The sequence below is a fragment of the Centruroides vittatus genome, unplaced genomic scaffold, assembly GCF_030686945.1.
Source record: "Centruroides vittatus isolate TY-2023 unplaced genomic scaffold, ASM3068694v2 contig_955, whole genome shotgun sequence".
Lineage (NCBI taxonomy): Eukaryota > Metazoa > Arthropoda > Arachnida > Scorpiones > Buthidae > Centruroides > Centruroides vittatus.
In genome coordinates this window covers 413380-437797 of record NW_027122634.1, presented here as the reverse complement: position 1 = coordinate 437797, position 24418 = coordinate 413380, and the positions used below count along the sequence as shown (strand labels likewise).

General features: G+C 29.0%; 1 protein-coding gene across 1 annotated transcript in view; it reads right to left on the bottom strand.

The window, feature by feature from the left end:
• Window positions 1-24418, bottom strand: part of eys (eyes shut) — a 55210-nt gene that overhangs the window by 1684 nt on the left and 29108 nt on the right. Inside the window, exons 11-23 of the mRNA XM_067282391.1 lie at window positions 22885-23060; window positions 22640-22804; window positions 20832-20912; window positions 20527-20766; window positions 20270-20432; window positions 18223-18386; window positions 17846-18115; window positions 11764-11892; window positions 11579-11692; window positions 11386-11507; window positions 11165-11309; window positions 5722-5870; window positions 2598-2743 (exon numbers count right to left, since the gene is read on the bottom strand). Coding sequence (XP_067138492.1) covers window positions 2598-2743; window positions 5722-5870; window positions 11165-11309; window positions 11386-11507; window positions 11579-11692; window positions 11764-11892; window positions 17846-18115; window positions 18223-18386; window positions 20270-20432; window positions 20527-20766; window positions 20832-20912; window positions 22640-22804; window positions 22885-23060 — 2064 coding nt within the window. The remainder of the gene's footprint in view (window positions 1-2597; window positions 2744-5721; window positions 5871-11164; window positions 11310-11385; window positions 11508-11578; window positions 11693-11763; window positions 11893-17845; window positions 18116-18222; window positions 18387-20269; window positions 20433-20526; window positions 20767-20831; window positions 20913-22639; window positions 22805-22884; window positions 23061-24418) is intronic.

Genomic DNA, 24418 nt, shown 5'->3' with positions numbered 1-24418 from the left:
ATAACTGTATTTGTTATTTAACCTTAAAAAATCATCTTATTTTATAATGTCTTAGAGAAACCACATTCACAAATAAAGAGTCCGTGATGTACTGTACATGTATTTGTAAATTTAGATAAATTTTAGTTTTTAATACAGTACAGAAAAAAAAGTAATTTGTTTGTAAGCTTAAAATAGATTCTTATTAACCATATATTATTAAAAATGCATTTATAAATAAAATATAGAACTGGAAATGGTTATTTGTAGTTTAGCCTAGTGACAAGTGAATTCGGAGACAAGTAAATTCAACTTAAGTCGTCTCTCCTGGAACCAATTACCGACGTAAGGTGAGATATACCTGTAACTTGGAGTGATCAGCTTGCATCTGAGTTGTGCATATTGTGTTTAGTATCAAAATTTTAAATTCATGTAGTCTGTAGTTAATTTACTTTTGTTTCTTAAAATAATTAGTTATTCAAAAAAGGACATACTGTCATGGAACACTCATTAAATAATATGAATAACCTGTTTCAACAACTGATTAAGCAAGTTACTATCAGCAAAAAGTCAGAACAGTCAAATTTTTATAAAATCAGCATATTTGACAATGAAATAAAAATTGAAAGTGAGAGCCAAAAACCAATGTGATTTTGAAGTTATTGGAAGAATATCAGCATTTACATAGATATGATTATGTATCTATCAAAGAAATATAGAAATTAATTGTGCCTGTAAAAGAAAGTAATTTGATTAAATATTGCATTCATACTGAAGAAATCACATGATGTCCATATTGCTATTGGCCATGGTGACAGAAACTGTATGGAAAAAAAATTAAGTACAAAATATAAAAACATCACGAGAGATGATCATAATTTATTTCAATTTGTGTGAAATCTGTCAGAAAAAACAGAATGTTCTGTGAAAGGCTTGGTAGTTAACCCAATTTTAAGTAATGGAATGAACTCAAGATATCAGGTTAACCTTATAGATATGCAGCCGCAAGCCAATGAACAATATAAATTTATACTTATGTACCAAGACCACTTCGTTAAATTTGTTCAACTACAATCATTAAAACCCAAAAGGGCTGAAGTTGTAGTCTATGTTCTTTTAAATTCTCTTATCTTTCATATTTAATATTTTATATTAAATATGAAAGATATCTTTAATATTTTTAAACTTTTGTGCACTGAGTAGCCTAAAAAGCAATAATGGCAGAGAATTTGCCAATAATATTATCAAAGAACTTTGTAATATGTGGCCTGAGTTAAAAATGATACATGGAAAGCCCAGGTAGTTGCAAAGTCGAGGTTCAGTAGAAAGATGTAATCAAGACATAGAGAATATGTTTAGTTCTTGGTTGGAGACTAACAACACTAATAAATGGTTGAAAGGATTGTTTTGTACAACTAATGAAAAATTGAGTGGACCATCCTGGTATAAAAAACAGCCCCTATGATGCCACATTGGAGCAAAGTTAAGAGTTGGCCTAAAGAGTTTTATACTTGAGGAATTGTTGACCAACATTATTATGGAAAAAGATTTAGAGACTATTTTTAAAATCTTTGGGAATAACTTCTACTTAGCAATTTTGTGCTTATCACACAGGAACATAGTTATATGAATAAAATAGACTTTATTTTGTATAATGGAACAGACATGTATTTTGCTCCTCCAGTCCATATTGTAAATTTTTTAAAACAAATGATATTTCATGTGATCACTGGAATAATGAAGGATTTAAAACATCGGTAAAAAGGGGTAAAACTGTGAAACTTAAAAGTTAAAATCTTGCTAAAAACGTAGAAAAACACAAATCTTAAAATGAATAAAAGACCAAAATACTAAGTAAAAAGTTCCTTATTTATCACATTTTTTAAAATATGAAATATTTTATAGGCAATATTAATTTCCATAAATTCTTCTATGTATACAAAATATAATGGTTAATAAAATTGCATTTAATTTTTTTAAGGTAAAGAAATGAAAATTTTTTCAATGGATTTAAACAGTTTTTGAACTTTCATTTAAACAACAGTCAATAGAAGAAACAAATTTAAACACACCCTTTTGTCAAAGTTAGCAATCTTTAATTCCATAAGTATTTTTGAAGATACTTAATTTTCATCTTCATCAACCCAAAATATTAACTTCCAGTAGTTTGAAGAGTAACTAAATTCTTTTTTTTTTATATTATTTATTGAAGTTTGTAGAATGGACTGTGTAAAAAGTGGTTTAAGATTAACTGATATTTCGAGTTTCTGAGGGTTCAGTACCTCAAAAGTACATAATTAACTAATATTCTTGACTTCCTTTCTTAACTTTTAAAAATTAACTACTATTTAAAACTATTATTTTATATTTTTTAAGCAATATTAGTCAACTTTATGCAGAAAAATATTTGAAATTTTTTGAAGTTTCATAGTAAAAAAAATAAAATTAATAAAGATAGATTTGTTGATATTATACTGTAAAATATATTTATATAATAATAATTGTTTATTGTAAATGGAATATTATAGAAATAATTATTTTGAATCTAGTTAACTCTTGAAAATAGAGTCATATAGATTAAAACTGTTTTAAAATTTTTGATAAAAAAACTTATTTACCTATCAATGACAATTGAATGCCATTTGTTGTCAGAATAAGTGTCTTCTGTAGTAATTTTTTTATGGGAAAGCCATCCTAAATTCCATACTACTTTTATATAACCATTTTCTAGACCTATTCCTATGTAATCATCATTTCTTGAAAACTATTTTTTTAAAATGAAAATAAAATACATATTTATTTAAAATTTTAAAAAAATTTAAATAAATAAATTTTTAATATTCAATAATCAGTCACACAAATTTTTGAAATTCTGTAATATTGAAATATTCATTCATAAATAAATAACTAATTAATTGTGAAAGCCAAAAAATTTTGTGAATTACATGACCATTCTCATCAAACATTCAACAGAATAAAATGATGTAACAATGAAATGTGTAATTTTGAGTAATCATATAAATAAATTTGTATGACTTTTTAAAATTTTTGATTCATTGTAAAGCCTAAAATATTTAAAGAAAGAAAAAAAATGATTGATTAAATATTAATATTGAGAGCTTTGTTATTTTACACAACAAATTTCTTTATTATAAACAATATAAAGTAGTCCCTTAATGTATGCCTTTATACCTTTTCATACCTTATGATAACAACTATTGAATGTTCTGTTTGACAAGTAATCTATAATAAGTACCATGATATTATAGCATATAATACAGCAAATATAAAATGTTTCTGAAATTATTTGTGTCGAGATATCTAAGAGAGCTATAATTCGAGTAATTTTGTGAGATATAATATAACAACAATATATTCTGATATTAAGGGTTTTGTGCTTGTGTCTTTGTTCTTATATGTATCTATGCTATAAGATTATATGAAGAGAAGACAACAAATTATATTATTATTTAGAAAATTTCTCAATTTTCCGTTATAGATGAAAGCTGTGATTGGTATGCTTAATACAACCTCTGTATGTAGGTTAAAAGCAACGATGATAAGTTTATGTAATAATTTTCCATATAGTTATGAATTGTATTTATTAATGATTTCTGTAATCTGTCTAAAAGATTTTTGTAGTTGAGTACTATGATAGATAAAGTTATATATTTAATTTCTAGCACTCAAAAATGTACATCAGTGGTTTTTGGCAAGGTGTAGATTATATTGGAATTAATGCATTATATTACAAACCAACTAAGGTTGGATACCCTTTTGTAACAGGTTTATACCTTATACAATAAACTTTACTTACTTTTTTACTTAATGTATGCCATAAAAAACAAGCTGGGAATAGAGGGTATATGACTCTCCCTATTGCTACTCTCAATGGACAAGCAGATATGATGGCCAGTTCCCCACTGATGCCAATTTTACTCTGGAGTTCATGTTTCAGCTTTGCATTGAAAAGGAACTTGGTAGACCTCAGACACACAGATCATAACAGGCAGAAACTAGCTGTCACTGAAATTTGATGCCAGCATTTCTCAATAGTCTAGCATATATCATTAGAGCCAAGCAAATCCAATTAACAAACAGCGTAAGTTTTTATTAATAATTATACTCATTGACAAAAAAGTTACACAATAAGGAGAAGGCATTATTATCAAATGAAACTTTATTAGTGTGAACATGATAATGGTAGCAAGTTATTACAATATCCTAGCAAAGGGGTATTTTCCTATAGAACAGCAATACAATTTAAAAGGACCTTTAGTAATTTGTATAGCCTCTTGCCTGGTTACATGGAGGCATACAGAATTGTATACTATCCTATGTACACTTTAGTCCTTTATACTTTACAATGGCTAAGAAGCTGGCATCTCATCTAATCCCACAAATACTTGATACTTGATGGGAAATCTGGACAGGCCAAGAAAGGGCAACAACATGACAGATACATCCCTGGGAAACCCTAGCTGTGTAGCTGAGCATTATCTTGCTGGAAAATGGCTGTCTGCAACCCTGCATGAGGGCACAGGATTTCCTGAATGTACTGTTGTGCTGTTATGTTCCTTGCACCACTGTTAAGAGTGATCAACTGTCATACAAGATGGTTTCCCAGACCAGCACATCAGCAGTGGGGGTAGGGTGCCACTCAACAGTAAAGGCAGGATTGTGGACTCACCAGTGGTCTTCCACACTCTAACACAGTAGTCATCTGTTTCCAAGCAGAACTGATTAGTCATTAAAGATGACAAGCTGCCAGTCTAGCAGTCCCTGCTTCTCTGTCTTTGCACCACTGCAAATGAAGCCAACAATGTTAGTTTGCTAATAGTAAGGTGCATAGTGGTTCTTGTGTATGCAAATTTGCCTCTGCTAGTCAATGATATGGAAATATACAGGATTCTATAACAAGGTCCCATCTATCTCTGGATGATGAACAAAGACAATGATGCAGCTGTTCATACTTGTCTAAAGATCAGATGATCATTTCTGCTGATGGACTGTCTAAACATCCAGAGCCTATTCCCATGTATATGTGCCCTCATATATCCATTGCTCCAACATCGTCATGTAGTCATGTCAAAATGGCTGACAATTGAACAAAACAACATTCTGCTTCTCTCACTTGATGTGGCCTTTCTAAAAGTTTGTCAGCTATGCATAATGCTACTACACAGTACAGCCACTTCAAATTCAAAGATCTTTAAATTACGGGTACACTGAAAATTTTGAACACAGAGAACCTCTGCAAATTTTTTTAGAGAATACTAGGATAACAATTTTAAGGCACTCTGATGGTATTACCTAACATGCAATTAGACCCAACTATAATTTATTTACATACCTGTCTGATACATAGCTGTATGCTGTTTTTTGCAGTAATCAGAAAATTCTATTTGGATGCCTAATTTGTTTTAAATAAATAACTTTGTTCATGCAAAATAAGTAAAATATAATATTTTTAATTGAAATTACTGTTTATTAATATTGCTATTATTTTTTTTTATTTTAAGCTCATAGTAATTATAAATTAGTTGAAATTGAATGTTAATACAAAAAATTTTAATAAATATTTTTAATTTTATTATAATATTATTACATTAATTAATAGATAATTATAATTTAAAGGTGATTGTATAAATCAGTTTCAAATTTTAATACTTATAAAATATAATTTTTTTATTTTATGAATTATTTGATAAAACTTATTTTCTATTTAAATCTTTTGATTACCTTTCCACTCCAAAATAACAATCCTGATTGGTTTAAAGTTAAAAAATCAAAAGCTAGATATGTTCTTTTTAGGTCTCTTCTGTCATAATTTTCATCCCAAAAATAAAGATAGCTTGTGTATTTAAATCTTGGAATTGTAATTTCTATTGCTATTAAAGTAAAATAATGATTTTTAATTTGAGAAAATATTAAATATTCAAAAAATTTTTTAAATATACAAATTGGTCATAAAGTCTGTATGCATAAGATTTTATCCTAAGATCTCATTGAATCTGTCATCAAGTATGATGGATGATGGATTGAATGTAAAGCTGATATGGTGTTGCCTCTTTTAAATTCAGAGTTAACATATGCCAATTCACTTTTGACAAGTGTGAAAGAGAAAATTTCTCAATTCCATTTTAAGTAATAGTTAAAGACCTACAAAATTGGTATTGGGGAATGATTAAATGGCTCTTAACCATCAAAAAGGAAGACTGTATCCAAAACAATGATAAGCATGCATAAGGACTTTGTGACACTGAAGAATTAGTAATATATGCTTAATATTTACATACTACATTGACAATGTTATATGTATTAAACTGATTTTTAAAAAATTTTTATTTCAATGATTATTAAAATAGTAATTGACAATATAGTTAAAATTTGATTTGATGCTATTCCAACAGAAATTTTGATATATCAGTACAAGCTAATGTTTCAGAAATATATATTTTGATAAAAAATACAGTTGACTCCGCATAAGTTGACACCTGGATAACTCGACACTGTAGGTTAATTAGTCAGTGTTCTGTGGTCCCGGCCGACTTACATAGGCAATAATGTTATTAATGTTAAAAAACTCGGTATATTCGACATTGTTTAACTCGTCACCACTAGATAAATCAACATACTTTTTCTGTTTCACACTTTTTAGACGTCTGATAAGTCAACTCCCCTCCTGAAAAAATGAGTTTACACCGTACAATAAGCTGTGTGGTGTCAACTCATTTTTCAGGGGGGAGTTGACTTATCAGAATTCTAAAAAGTGTGAAACAGAAAAAGTACTTTGATTTATCCAGTGGTGACGAGTTAAATGATGTCAAGCAAACCGAGTTTTTTAAGGTTAATAACGTTAATGCCTATGTAAGTCGGCTGGGACCACAAAAAAGTGACTATGTAACCGAGTGTCGAGTTATCCGGGTGTCAGCTTATGCGGAGTCGACCGCATACATTTTTTTTTTTGTAAATTATTCTTAAATATTAAAATTTGCATCATCATAGTATTAAATAATTAGATTATCTCCTACTTGCATCATTATTACTAATTCATTAGATTTCTTAAATTTGATACTTAAAACAAATCTAATGAGGATTAGAACCAGGTGTAGATTAAGATAGTATTGCATAGGATTATTATTGATACCAATGAGATTGCTTTTGTTAATGAAAACATTCATTATGAGTATGTTATAGTTTTTGAATTTATTTCTCTTATAAAATGAACAAGGTTTGTAAAAAGATTTACTTTTTACAAACCTTGTTCATTTTATATATAATATTTATATACAGTCAAACCTGTTTTTATGCGGGGGATAGGGACCGCATTAAAAAAAACGCATAAAAAAAATCTCACGAAACTTCACGAATGGCTGTAAATAATAGTTTTCGCAACACAATTAAAAAATATTTTTTTATGCGGTCAACAGGGACTGCATAAAAAAAGTCTCACATAGAAAATAACTCAAAACCGTACGAAATAGAATTTATTGACAACAGATGTCAGCACTTGACTGCATCGTCTGGTCTATCGTCTGTTTTACATATTTTTGTCCAGGTGGTGTTTTGTTGACTTAAAAAGTAAATTATTTCATTTTTCGCATATTCATGCAATAATATTACTATAATAAGTGCATTTATGCTATAATAAGTTTATTTAGCTATAATAAGTCAACGTAAGACATGACGAATCGCACGAGACTAGTCGCCAACTATACCGCACAAATTAAAAATTCGCATTAAAAAAATCGCACAAATAAAAATTGCACAAATAAAAATCGCACATAAAAAGAGCGCATAAAAACAGGTTTGACTGTATTTTAAGTAAATTTCAAAGCAATAAAATTTTATATACATCTCAATTGTTTATTTTATTACAAATCAAAAATCATCACTGAAACTTGTTCTTGGATCTGACCTTGATTAAAGCTTGGCTGAAAACACTTAAATTAATTTAAAATTTTAATATAAAGAAATGTATTAGTCTAAGGCAGTTTTTTTAATTATTATATGAAATAAAAAGATATCCAATAACAAGATAAAAATTATTTCTGAAAAAATGTAAAAAAACTGAATTCAGTTACAATTTCTCAATTACTATGAATAAAAAATTTAAAGATTCTTATATTATAATGTCTCATTTTCAGTTATTAAATTTTACAATAAGTGACTTGACATATTAATTCTAAATCTTAAAACAAAGTGCACACAGATGTGTCTTTCTGAAACATTTTACTTACTTATTTTTAATAAGTATGTTAAATAAAGTCATTGTTATTAAGTTATTAAATAATCAAATTTTTAAAAATTTTGCTAAATTAATATTATCAAACAATCTGCTATATTGTATCAGATTACGTTATAGCTAAATTTAATAATTAGATATTGAATAATTTCACCTACCTCTAAGCAAAATTACTGAATATCTAATTATTAAATGTAACCATATAGTTTGATACAATCCAGCAGATTGTTTGGTGTTAACAAGAATTGGTTATTTGATATGTTTAAATTGATATTATTGAAGTGTACTGATAATGTTGTATTTCAAGAGTCAATTTATTTAATAATTAAAAATTTTCTATTTTCAATAAATGAATTTTTAATCTTTCAAAAAATATCATTAGTATCTTAGTATTATTATTGTTAGTAAAAATATCTTTCAGTATTGCAAAGTTAAAAAAAATTCAATTTTGTAATCCTGGCTATTTTAATTTTAATTCTTAAAAGTTTTTAATATTAAAATATTATTTTTTTTAAATATAAAAATATGTCAAGTAATATGATATAAAAATAATTTTGTATTTTACACAATAGAAAAATTGTATCTTAGTTTGTATTTCATCTTTATACAATCTTGTTCTTTCTTATTTTCCTGTAGGCTCATTAAAACAGTTTGGTGATTCAGTTTATTAAAGCATTGTTTTTTACACCAGATTATAAATTTAGCGAAGCAGATATTATATAAATGAAGTGATATTGCTATTAATCAAGCTGCATTTAATTATAAACAATAAGCTTTCATACTCAATTTATATCCCATATAACTTGGAAGAATAAGTTATTTGTTGTTGGCATACTCTATCAGCAATACATGAAAACTTGAGTAATGACACCAGATTCTTGGAAATTTCAACTATCTCCATTAATAAATTCACAAAGCCTGATACATTGATACTCAAAGATCACCATAAGTAATTAGGCTATAAATTTATTACTAATGATTAGATATTAACCTTTCAGCAGTGGGAGAGTCAGGTATGGTTCTATCCCTTAGTAGTGGAGAATATACCCGAAAAATTTTTAAAGTATTTTTTCACGCAATTTTTCTCATTTCCGTTTTAGAAAAAGTATTTGTAAACAGTTATGTCTAGTAAAGAAAAGTCTTTTTTTATTGTTACATAATTCATTTTTTATGTGAATTTTTTTTTGCGGTAGTTTTTGGCTAGATTTTGGTGATACCCTCAAAAGAATTTAACGTATATATACGTCCCTCACCACTGCCACATGATCGCCCTCAACGTATATATACGTCCCTCACTGCTGAGTGGTTAAGTTATTTAGTATTAGAGGTAAACATTAGGCACCATCTCTTATCCAAATTAATAATTATAAGCTTTAATAATTTATTAAATAATTTAGAACCATCTGGAAGAAAAGAACTAGCTGGAGCAGGACTTGAACATGCAACCTCAACCTGCACTTGCCTTGCCAGTTACACCACCCAGATCTATGAGCAATTCTTTGCCTCCAGATGTATTTAAACAATAAATATAACCTTATGTGGTTATTCATGGTAACTGCATATGGTAAGTGGAGGTTGTGGGTTCAAGTCCCATTCCAAGCTAGTTCTTTTCTTTCAGACAATTCTAAATTATTTAATGAATTATAATTATTAATTTAGATAAGAGATGGTGCCTAACATCTATCTCTAATAGCAAATTTATAGCCCAATTAATTATGGCGATCATTTGGTTGAGTATCTCCTCCATTAATATTCACAAATATTTTCCATTAATCAAATGATTTTTCTGTCATACTCTTTAAGAAAAAACAAAAACTGAGTATTGAAATATAAAAATTTATATCATTACCATGAAATATACTCAAAATTTAAAAAAAAATCCATACATTTGGATTTTACAATACTGGCTATTTTATCAAATTTTATCAAAAATTTGATTTTGAAAATAAATTTAAATACAGTAGAAACTCAATAATTCATGATATCTGGGAGAGGAGTGATAAATTATAGAAAATTCTAGGAACAATAATTAAAACACATTTTGAAATACTTTTGTAGTTTTAATTAACACAAAATGTAACTTATAACCTACTTTTTACAAAACATTTTATCACAGCTAAGAATATAACGTAAAAAAATATCTTACATACTTTAAATCTTGCTAGAATGTTAAAAAAAATTATTCTTTTGTCTTTTATTTTCATCACTGTTACTTCTTCTAAGTGCATCTGATGGCCAAAGTTTGTTCCAGCTTTGAGACAATGTTTTGTTTGGAACATGATTCTACACTTCAGCATGTTTAATCGTGTATTGTTTCCAAAATTTGTCCAAATTCATATCCATATCACAAGAAATAAAATGTTGAATAAATATTTTTTGGTAGTGATGCTTCAAATATTCAGTCACTCTGTGATCCATCAGTTGAATTAGAGAAGTTATGTTAGGAGGAAGAAAGATGCATTTTATATCTTTATCAACTTCTAAGTCATTCAATGGATGTGCTGGGGCATTGTGCATAATTAAATGTGCTTTTTCTGGTAAATTTTTAGATTTAAGATATAATTTCACCAGAACTAAAAACACATTTCAAAACCAGGCTGTTCAGGTTGCATTTCTTGATCCATCTATGCATTTTTTTTGGGCGTAATAATCAACAGGCAATAATTTTTTATTAAAATTAACACTAAATACAGCAGCTAACAAGAACTGATTATTACACACTGTGTGTGAAATATGAGTCAGCATGTAAAAATAACATCTTTACAAGGTGATGAATTATCAAGTTTCTACTATAATAGGAAAATAAAAAATGGAAACTAAATATAAAGACTTTGAGAAAGCTAATACAAAAAAAAAAAAAAAAAAAAAAAAAAAAAAATTATGAATGTATTAGATTTTAGAGTAATAAAAGTTAAATATACTATTTTTGGCAATTACCAATTTCACATTTTGATCCTGTCCATCCTAATGAACAATCACAGGAATAATTTCCCTTTGATAAATTTGGAATGCATGTACCTCCATTTTGGCACTTGTGTTTCAAACATAATATATGTGTCTCACACAGTGGTCCTGAATAATTCTAAAATTAATTTTCTGAATTAATTTAAAGGCAACATATATTATAAAAAATTGCATAATAAAATATATTGACTTACTGATAAACATTTACAAGAAAATTTTCCATCTAGATGATCAATACAAATGCCTTTATTTCTGCATATGTGATGTCCACATATTTTTCCCCTACAGTTATTTATATTAAGTCCATTAAGGGCTCCTAGGTGATAGATTAATTAATGCTACAAACAGAAAAGTGACTTATGAAATACAAATAAAATATATATTCACCTTTAGGTGTTAAATTATATATTTTAGAATTGACTTCAAACCAACTTATACATCCATAAAATGATGAATTATCAATAATATTAGTGGTTGTTAACAAAAATTCTGGTATCCCACCTACATTTTAAAGAATAACTTTAGACATTAAATTAAAATAAATATTAAAAAAAACAATCAATTGTCCTTACCTATAAAAAAGTTGGTATTAACATCCAATGCTCTCATTCCAGCTGGTGATTGATTTACAACTTCTATATCATCAACTATTAAATTGGCACTTCTTTCATATCTATCTACAGTAACAGTATGCCAAGTATCTATGATAAATATTTAAAACTAATCAGTTTTTTTATTAATAAACTTTATCTTATATTTAATGTTTTCAACAGAAAATTTATTATAAAAGTAAAAGTAGTGATTTTACTTATTTCTAGCAAATTTTTGAAAAAGTCTGATATTTTAATAAGAGATAGAATTTTTTTAAAAGTATAAACCAAAGCAGAGTACTTAACATGATCCTAATCTTATTTAGTGTATAAAGTTTGATTAATGGCTAGTCACTATCATAAAATTGTTAAGTAAAACAAATCTAAAAGATTCAAAAACATTTCCAGATATCTTGGGGGAAATGAACTTGATGGATAGTAACAGGCAAACCAAACTACAATCAATAGACATGCAAGCTGGAACAGGAAATGTTTGAAATGAACATAAATAAAGATCTAACATACTGCAGCAGGAACTGAGAAAATAAATATAAATTTTTGAAGCATTTTAGGAAGTAAAAAGCAAACCAAGCAATACAGGAGATTGAGTGTGCAATCTTTCATTTGAGATTAAAAATGAAAAATATAAATTAGGAAGAGGAAAAAAATGATGAAATAATTCTATGGCATCTCAATATCTGAATGAAGACATTACACAATTAATTACAAAGATATGAAAATATAGTACAGGTAGCCCTCAGTTTATGCCGAAGTTCCATTCCTATTAAAGCCGGCGCAAATCAAATCAGCATAAAATGAACCCATATTTACAGTGAGGTATAGGGTTAGGTTTTACATAAGTGAAAAATAAGCAAATAATTTTATTTATTAATACAATATAATACAAAATACATATATTATAAATTTAATTTTTAAAATGTATTTTATGATAAAATAAAGTGAAATGTTTTTATTAAAAAATCTTAAGAAAAACAAATGATATTTCAAAGTTTTGGATCTCTCATATTTTTTGGAAAAAAGTATCCATCTTTAACCTGTTTAGATAACTCTGGTGCACTTCTTTTATCTAACATAATAACCCTCCGTTATTCTTGTATATATGGTTATCTAAATATTTAATATTTTTATTTACTTGAATATTAATTTAATGTAAATGTATAAATAACCAACAATATTAAACAGAAAAAATAAATATATTCAATAAAAATTTTTGTTTTAACGAATATACAATGTCGCGGTTCAGTAAATATGTCAACACTGAAGCAAAAATGTCTAGCATAGGGATAATCAGGGAATTATACAGTGAAACGGTGAATTGCACAGCAGCATTATTGTGAATTGGTGTCGGCATAAACCGATGGCTGCCTGTATTTGGAAACCATACCTAGAAGAAAGCCTATATGAAAAGATGAATGAAAATGACACAAGTATGAGTGATTTACTACAGAAAATAATGTAAATATAATAAATACTATGTTTTTACCTAATAATGTCAATATCACCAAACTGAAGTACAAAAACAAATAAATCATGTTACATTTTATTAAGAAGTGTAATGAATAGTAAAATAACAACAAAAGCAGCAAACCTTGGTTATGCTCACTATCTTTTAATAAGTCCATCAAAACAAAACTCCAAGCTTAAAACAAAACAAAGACAGAGATACAGAAAAACAAAATTCTAAATAATACTTGAAAAAACTAATTCTAAATATTTTATAGAAGAGTGAAAAAGAAACAACAAAATGCACAAGAATGTATGCAGTCATTTTGAGCATTTCAATCTATTCATTGATTCTGTTTTATATATATACAGTCGACTCATTTGATGATAATTTGTATAATTTAAAAATGTTTTGTAGTTATGTAATATGATATAATATATGAAATACATGTGTTTGCAGTATTGCAAATATACGTGATACGATCCAAAAGTTCGGGGAATGCAGTAATCTATGACAACAAAAGCATGTATTTGAAGTTACAGCGTATGAAATGGATTCTACCAAACCACCTCTACGTGTTCAGGTTAATTTCACCCATGTCATGTGATTAAACCGCGAGCGCTGCTGTTTTTTTCGGAGATAGTTACCTTTGTCCTGCGACGTAATCAAAGTGGAGTTTCAAGAACAACCTCCAACATTTCGACTTCACCGTGACCTTTCACCATAGAATCACCGTACACCTTTCTTAGCAATTTCAAAATCTCCGTAGGTGTTTTACCTAAACGCTGACAAAATTTAATGTTGGAGGTTGTTCTTGAAACTCCACTTTGATTATGTCGCAGGACAAAGGTGACTACCTCCGGAAAAAAACAGCAGTGCTTGTGGTTTAATCACATGACATGGGTGAAATTAACCTGAACACGTAGAGGTGGTTTGGTAGAATCCATTTCATTCGCTGTAACTTCAAATGCATGCTTTTGTTGTCATAGATTACTGCATTCCTCGAACTTTTGGATCGTACCACGTATATCAATGTTGAACAAATTAGATATTATTATAAGACGTCAATATTTTATAATTATTAAATAACAAAATCAACTATTTGGTATCAACTGATTCTCCCCCTTGTAACAGGTATACCCTATTACAATAAACTTTACTTACTTACTTACTTATACAGTTGACTCCGCATAAGTCGATACCCCAAGGGGAAGTGGAAATGTGTTGAGTTATCAGATGTGTCGACTAAAGCGAAGTTGGAAAAAAAACCACAAAACTACAATTAGGAAAATACAGTAGTGCGTTATACAGTAGTATAGGCTTACAATACATTGTGTCCTCCATTTACAATTACTCTGTAGATGAAAAACTGAAAAATTCGTTTAGTGTTGTTTGTTTTGAGCACTTAACTGTTTCGACTTTCTTTTTCAATGATCATGAATGCCTTTAAAACATCATCTTCGCAATTGTCAATTGTTGGCAAGTAACGTCTAAGGATTCTTAACGCCTCTAGTGTGAGAAAATGCAAAATTGGATTCTGGTGTGACATTTATGTAGATTGTATATTTTCTTTTTGTTTATCTGTTGTTATTTTATACATAAAAATACATAAAATGTTAAGGCATTTTTATTAATATGTATATATATATTAATAATAATAATGTATTATTATATTATTAAATATATTAATTATATATTAATAAATAAATTGACTCCCCCTCCTGAAAAAATTGAGTTTGCACCACATGTGTGGAGTGAATTCATTTTTTCAGGAGGGGGTGATGACTTATCAGTGTGTGGGACAACAAAAGTATGTCGACTTATCCAGTGGTGACGAGTTAAACGGTGTCAAGTAAACCGGAGTTTTTTAACATTAATGCCTATGTAAGTCAGCCAGGACCACAGAAATCTGACTACTTAACCGATGGTGTCAACTTATGCGGACTCAACTGTATATAGATATATAATACACATTTTCTATTGTCATGTAAATAATGCTAAGTGAACAGCATGATTGATTTCAGAATTCTGATCATTCAGAGCAGCAGTCAGTAGATTTATTTGCATATGATATATTTATAGCAGATTTATATGAATAAATCACACTATGTTATTTTTTTGGTACATACAGATGATTGCATGTTGCTATAATTACTTATGGTTCATTTCTACTTGAAAAAGTTCTTGAAGTTATTAAATACTAAGTTGACATCATTTGGCAGATCTACTTATATGCATGCACTCTCAGTTAAATTCAGTTACAGTTGAAATGCAAAAATCATTGATTTAATTTTAAATAATTTTGCATATTACTTTTGTTTCAGCTGTAGAAAATTATATGTTTATTCAACTTATATCTATAATTTCCTCTTCAATTATCTTTTATTTATTTTTATTGTAAAGTTGTTTTTATATAAACTATACAAATGTTAATTGTTCCTACTTGTTAATTACTGATTACATGAAAAATAATTATATATCTTGATGCACAAGAACTTTTCAAAAGTGGAAGATAACCCTGACAAAGAATACTTGCTATGATCAATTATCAATTATAATTCCACTTTCAGTAGAAAGGATTTATCATGTCATTGCATGAAAAGTGCACAACAAATGGATTTAAATATAAAAATGCAAAGCTCTTATATAATTCTTGATCCATAATTCAAACTCTTGTGCTAATAAATAAGTTTAGAATAAGTTTTTCATATGTTTTTAGTAAAGCACTAAATTTTTGTGTGAAAATTCGAACCCGCCGGAACTAAACCGTTAATAATAATATATTTAATTGCTTGGTTCCCACGGAGAAAACATGAATCATGAGGAACAACATTCGAATAATGCTGGTTGGTGAAACGGAGAAATGTGACCGAGACGATAAAAGGGCGACGAGAGCGGGAAAAGGGGTCGGTTAGTGTCAATTAGACAAAGTGTGTGTGTCCGAAGTCCCGAGGAAACCCGACGGCGAACAAAGGAATACTTGACCGAGAGGAAAGACCGACCCGGATCACAAGGTATGACCCAAATTCATGTAAACTCTCCCTCCGCGTATCTGAACTTAGGCGACAGTAGCTCGCCCCTATTGTAACTTTCGCTTTAGTCTAAATAAACTGTTATTGTTTTTAATTCGTTGTTAATGTCAGTTATTCGAATATTGCTGCCGCTCTACCATCGAACCCATCCACTTCCTCCACTCGCGTAACGCGTAACCCATCCGAACCGCCATCTTGACATGGGCAGTTCTCACGGACCTGTGAGCCGAGAAAAGGAGGTGCGTCCACCTCCCGGCAGCCACATTTGTTTGGTCTTCTTTTATTGGCACATTTCAATTCTTATAAGTAAGATTCATTCTTCAATAAAATTTTCTAAAAAACTCTTGTTTTTTTTTTTATTTTATCTCATATCTATTCAGCTCAGTAAAGTAAGCAACATGTAAGCAAAAATATCAAATGCAAACCTGGCCCAGACATCATTAGGCAATCTTTAGTTTGCCTAATTTGTTTTCAGACAAATTCTGAAATAAAATTTCATTTTAGACAATGAGTAAAACACTGTATAGAATAGAATAGAATAGAATTTGTATAGAATAAACAGCATCCATATCACATTAAGTATAGTAAAACACTGTTGAAATCCTAGGATTGCCAATCTCATATAACTGGTAACATATTGATATAATTATCATGAAAATAGAAATATAAAATTTTTCTGTGCCTTAAACTATAAAGGGTATCCACCTAAACATCTTTCCAGGAGCAAAAGAGATCTCTCCAGCATTGCATGAGTGTATGCATGTGGTGCATGCTGCATGCTTGTTCCAGTGCTAAAAATAATCAAGCAACAAATTTTAAAATCAGTTTATAATGATTTAGCATAACATGCAAATAATCTTTGACTGTAAAGGATAAAGACAACATTTGCAGAAATTGATACAAAAAGTGAGATTTATTTGCTTTATAGAACATGTTCAAAACAACCATCTTCAGAGGCAATACAAAGATGTTGACAGTCAAGCGTGGCATTATAGATGGAATGTAGCATCCTGTGTCACCATTTCACAGGCTTGTCATATGTATCTTTCCAGTTCATCAACATCATGTGGTGCTGCTGGATACATATTATACAGTAATGCTTTTAGGTGACTACATAGGAAAAAATCCATTGAGATAAAGTCTGGGAACTTTATGGCTTAGAACGGACCACGTGCCCTATTCAGCAGTTGCCAAACCACTTTATGAGCCACTTACACACCTCTGTCCATGGATGAGGTGCATTACATCATGCTAGTTCCAAACTTGCTGTAGTTGCACAAATAGCAAGCCATCAAGTCATTTGACACTGTCATGTTTAGAATGGTATCATTTCTATTCACAGTGCTATCTATTTGTGAAACAAGTTTTGCCAGTGGCATTTTTTAAATAAATTAATTTTTTACCCCTGGATAGATATTTAAGTATTGGCTATTTTAGCACTGGAACAAGCTTGCACTATATGCATACACTCCTGTAATACTGGGAAGATCTCTCTTATTTCTTGACAGATATTTAAGTGGAAACTTACTAATAAAATAAAATGATGATATAAGTAAATTTTACTAACCTAATGATAATTTATGAGAATTTTGTAGAACAGTAGTAGTTTCTATTCCAGTTCCAAGGTTAAATCTAAATTCAACATGTCCATTTTTAATAACAATAGCTGCAAAATCACCACTGTTTTCATTCATTTGTTGGGATGCATAAAATAAAATACCATTATCTGACATAGGTTTAAATTGCATTGTTATTATTGTCTTCCTTCGAATATTTTGAGATTTGAACTCCATAAAGGAATTCATGCCATTGAATTGTGGATCAATAATGTTTATTGCTGTAATATAAATTTAAATAAGGTTAACATAAAAAAAACTGAATACTTTTAACTATAAAACTTTGTAATTTTTTTACAAATTACAGGTTATTTTATAACATACTTACTTTCATTACAATATTTTCCAGCCTGTCCTAATATACAGTCACATCTGTAACCATCAATTGTAACAGTACAAACAGATTTTGGAGCACAATGATGGCTTCCACTATTACATGGAGTAATTTGATTAGTACATCTAGTGCCTGTCCAGCCCACATTACAAAGACACCTGAAAGCAAGAAATTATCAGATCTAAAAGTGTACTGTAATTCCTGAGATCAGAAAATCATCTATTTTTTCTGATCTCAGAAAAAAATTTATAATGACAGAAGTGTTTTCTATGCCCATTTTATAACCACTTTATTAGCTTAATAATAATAATTTTTTACAAACTAAATTTCATTTAAATGCATTAAACTTTCAGAAAAGTTTAATGCTAGAGTGCCTCAATGCAACAATGAAGCATCCACAGAGTATAATAATGTAGGGATGCATAACATTTGTTGGTATGGGACAAATTGAAGCATTGTAGAATGCATTCAGTGGAAAAAATACATTGAAAATATTCTTAAGAGAAAAAGATAACCTAAAAGAAGGCCTTTCAAGAAAACCAAAAACAATTGGAAAAACCATTCCAATCTGCTGGAAAAGCAAGTAAAGTGTCTCATCGGTTTGTATTACCAGTTTGAATCTCACATTTATTAAGAAAAAAGCCACTGTTCACAACTAGAAATCTTTTCCCTGCATTATGTAATCTTTTCTGCAAGATGGAGTACCTTACCACATAGTAAAGATTTACAAACAAAGCAGTGATTTAACAAACATAGTATTGAAGTCTGGAATGACTTAGAAGCAGTCCAGATTTAATCTTTGAAAATATGTGGTCTAGACTGAAATGGCTTTTATGTGCTTTTCAGCTAGGAAATAAACAACAATCAAAAGAAATTATTATTAAACCATAGTTCCATTTTTATTACTTAAAACTTATGAAACTTGTAAATAAATTCAATGCTTTAAAACTGCCAAACAGAAATCAAAAGTTAAGGATATCTAACAAGATATTGACTCTTATGCTACTGTATAGAAAATATGGTATGAACTAATATTTACCGTACAGGGGGTAAGATGGGTTCATATAAGATGGATTTGTATAACACGGCGGAAAAATTGCAATCCTGTTCATATAATACGCTAAAAGAGGCTCGTATAACACGGTAAAAGAATGAGACAGATTGTCATGGTTGACTTGTGTCTCAACAGAATTGGTTGAATAGTGGATATTGTACAAACCGTCGAGTTTAAGCAAGCAGTGGACCTACTAAAAAACATTTATTATTCAATGGCCATAAAAAATATATTTCTATTAATGATGTCTCCAAAGTTCAGCAAATTTTTCACTGAAAGAATAACTTATCAGGAAACGCGTCTGCCGTTCGATGAGCTGCTCCGCGACGAAAACAAGCTTAAGCAATGCGTCTTCAAACAGTGCGCACTCGGTAAGTATTCCTACAATTTTTTGTTTATAGCATAGCTTATATGGATTATTCCCAAAAAATTATACGTGTTTTGGAAATATACGAGTCAAATTAGTCTAGAATCAATTAATTTTATGGAAGAAAACCTTTCAAACAGTCGTACCCCCTAAACTGCACAAGTGCCGGGCTGTGAACAGCTCATGTATTTGTAAAATCTAAGTGACTCGTACAGCACAGAATTCATATAACACGGAATGTATATACCATGTTATAGGGGAGGTCTACTGCATAGTTTTTACAATTTGATGAATTTTGACATATTTTATTAAAGCAAGAGCATAATAAAGTAGATTTCAAACTATCACATAGTTCAGTGTATATAAATATATTTTAAAATTATTGGTAGTTTTTCTATATCAAAGTTCTTGAAGAAATAATCATACTGTCATCTTTTCTGTAAACCTACTGTTACAACAAATATAATTTAAATGCTGTCTGTCAATTAGTAAAATACTATATAACAAAAAGAAAAGAAATTATCTTTCTGATACCTATTAAAAATTTTCTTTCAAATAATGAAATTAACATATAAACTTATCATATAAACAAATTTATGTTAATAAAACATACTACGTACATGAAAGTTGTTCCAAGATTAATACATGTTCCACCATTTTCACACTTGATAAGATCACATTCACTTTTATTACACTGTTGAACATTTCTTCCCGCAATAACATCATTTAGATTAAAGTAAGAATTTTCTGGACTAACTTTTATTTTTACATCAAAAATACATCCTAAAAAATTTTTAAAAAATTATAAATTTACTTATTATAGATGTATCCATTAAATAAAAAATACATATTGATTTTTACTTTTAATTTTATTTACCATTATATCCATTCCAGTTATTTACAGGAAATGGTAATAATGAAAAATTATAACTCGAATGGCCTCCAATAAATAAATATGGTAATACATTGAGTGCATTTAACTTTCCTGGAGATAGACCTGTAACTTTCTTTTGAGTATCAACAACTAACCAAAGATAACGTCTGTGATGACCAAAACTAATAGTATGAATGGGCCTTGACATATTTAAGCTTGAAACTGATTGCAGTTTCCTGTAACCTTATAAAATAATTTTTAAAATATAAACAATATTTATAATTATGTATTTACTTTTATTGATTTACCTGATCCTAGATCCAAATAATATTCAACAAAACCATTTTCCAGTCCTACAGCCAAATAATCCGTCATTGGATCACTTGTATCTGTAAAAAACTTTATTAAATAATTTATTGATTTTCTAATTTTCAGCATATAAAAAAACTTTTATTTAATTATGATTGTAAACAAAAAATATAAATTTTTAAAATTTATATTTTTTGAAGTCTTGTTTTTGTTAAGCTAATACTCTTCATTCAACTTGTTTATTTAATTAAAAAGAGTGTTGGAAAATTAGTAACTAGAAGGATAATATGAAGAGGAGCATAGTGTGAACTCTGCAAACACGTGGTCTGCGGGTTTGAAAGAAAGGGAATAACACCCCAAAAAAAATTGGAAATGAATAGTCGGTGGAAACGTGTAAGAACAAACAAAGGTTTATTGGAAACAAAAAAAAAAAAACACGATTAATTGTCGATACACGATGCAGTCCCGAAATCCGATCGCGTTACAATCTTAATACTATCCGATTATCACCCTCATAAGTTTCCTTCTCTCTACGCGAGGCCCTATTTTACCCGACAATTATTACGACTAAATATACAAACTTTCACTTGTAATACAAAAATCGTTGACCACGGTGATATTACAGTTGGTCCTCCTCGTTGTTAGATAGTAATCCCTTTTTCATTTCGTATAATTCCCTCGATGGAAGTCGATTCCCTTTCAGCGCCGTAATTCACCTATCCTGCGCTCGTCCTCTTCCCTTCGCTTTCTTCCTCTAACGGTTCGCCATCTTCCGGGGTTCCAACCAACAAATAAGTCCTCACGAAGCAGTCCCAGGACAAAGAAGAAAAAGAAATTCCCTTCTACATGGGTTACACATGTTTTTATAACTTCCCGCTAGCCGATGTCACTCCGCCCCACGTGACCCCACGACGGGCCAATCACCACAACGAAAGTCCAGCCAGCAGGTAGATGGTGGTAACACGGAAGGAAACGAAAATGACCCGTACAGAAACATACACGCGACACGACATAAACAAAAAACAAAAATATAAGATAAAACAAACGAACAAAAAAAATATATACATATATATATAATAGCTGCAAAGCGCTACAATAGGAATAAAAAACGCGTTTGAAATGAATATGTTCTAATGTATATGTGAAATAAAGAATCAAGGTTTCTTATCAAGGGCATCGCCAGCCAATGGCCAGGGGGGCAAGATGATATAAATTGATAGAGGATATGAATTGTATGTAAGTAAAATAAAAACGATTCATAAATTTTAAGAAGCTTAAGAAGATTATTTTAATTAAAACATAATCTTCTTGGGTTTTTCGCACGGGAATTATAAATTGGGCAATAAATGACTTAGCATTTAAATAATTTTTTTCGCATGTCTAGGGAGGGGCAACTGCCCCTCTGCCTCCCTCTGGCGACGCCCTTGTTTCTTATTGGTCTAATATGTTTCATTTTACAGAAAAATTTGTTTTTTTATTTAAACTGTTTATATGTTTTACTTGTTAAAAGCAGCAATTGTTTACATTTCTTTGTAATGTAAATAAATCAGAATGTATCAAAATATATGACTAATAAATTCTTGTGTATGTGTAGGTGTGTGCTCACATGCACACTGTTTCTAGTTGATCTCAATAAAGTAAGAAATATTCTTTATTAGAGATCAACTGTAAAATATCATAATGTATTATTTCAACTAGCCATAAGTAATTTCATAACATTTTCTTATGAATACTATAGAAAATATCTACAGTTTACATCATAATATCCATATTTGTTTTAAAATAAAGTTGAGTAAAAACTACTAACCTCTTTGTCCCATGAATGCTATTAATCCTTTTTGATATAATTTTGTTAATGTAAATTTTAGTTCTACATCTAAATAATATTGCACATCCATTGTATTTAAGTATTGTAAGAAGGAAGAGTATCCCATTATAGAACCATGAAATGATGATCTTGTTACATTCAGTACTACAAATATAATATTATTATTATTATTACTAAATTTTATTATTAAATTATTTCTAAATAAAAATTTACTTAAAACTTACATTGCTCACAGTTAAGACCATGATAACCATATGGACAAAGACATATGTATTCTGTGTTTTTGCTTATTGGCAGACAAGTACCTCCATATTCACATGGATTTGCATCACAATTTAAATGCTCACAAAATATACCACTATATCCTTTTCTACATAAACAACTCCATACTTCACCATTACTAAATTAGCAAATAATTTAAGATATTAATTAACTGAAATTTCAAAATTACAGTGAAATTAATGATACAATAATTAAAATAAGTATAATTTTGCAAGAGCACAACAAGGAAAGAAATACAAACAGAAAATATCTCATCTTCTAATTGAAAATTAGAATTGTTTTTCAATTATAATTCTTAGAGGCTGAGAAAGTTTCAAAACAAAGATCACTATAATTTCAAGTTTTATTTCCTTTTTTAATTTTTCACTTTAAAGTATTTTTCAGTTTTTATTTTCTAAGTTATAAAAGACAACATATGTAAAAAGAAAGTAATTAAAAATATATTGCCAGTCTGAAAACAGAATTTGTAAGATATTACATTGTTCTTTATTTATCAGATTGGGGATTCAAATATTTTTATTATTTGAATGTTCATTCTCATTGATTTTGAAATCTTTTGTGCAAAACAATGCCAAAACAATTTCTAGTATGTTGCAAAAGAAAAAAGAGTTGCAATTAATTAACAAACTTATAATTAAGAGTTCAAAAAATGCAGGTAAAATTAAATAAATAAATAAAAATTATTAAAAATAATTATAAAAACTAAATTAATACTAGATAAATTAAACCTAAAAATCAATTAAAACTAAAAATAATTAAAATCAAATCAATTGAAAATTAGTGATGTAACAAATAGTATATTTCGCCTCAGCCGAATACCGAATATTCGGCCAAACTATTCAGCTTGATTAACGCAAGTACGAAAATTGGCACGCAAATCACATTATGGCAAGGATCGCACACTCTGCTCTCTATTGGCCCGCTGCCACTACGATTTTTTCTTCCAGTAGGTCTAAATTATTTAAATTAATTAATTAAATTACAATTATTAAAGTCAATATCAGATGGAGCCTAATGTCTACTTCTAGTGCCAAATTGGTTTATAATTTATGTAATAGCTGTAAATAGCCCGATATGATTCGGCAGTTGTTGGTATTTAGATGTAAGTTATAACTTATAAGTTATTTTATTTGCAATCGATCTTTTTAACTCTTTAATTAAGCACTAAAATTTTGTTTTTACTACCTATTTGTAGACTGAATAGTACCCTAAGGATATACTTTAGTGGAGACATATGGTCTAGTTTCTCCCAGTTGTGGAACAGTTCAAATATATTATTGGGGGTTTCTATTTGTGAAGTTTTGTGATATTTTGTTGCTATTGTTTTTGTCAATATTTTTAAAATTAACATGATTTCAAATGTTTCTTTTGCATATAATGAAAAATGCTCATTCTTTGCTTTATATATAAAATAAATTATATATTAGTTACTCATCTTCTAGAAATAGATAAAAAATTCTTTCATTAAATACGATA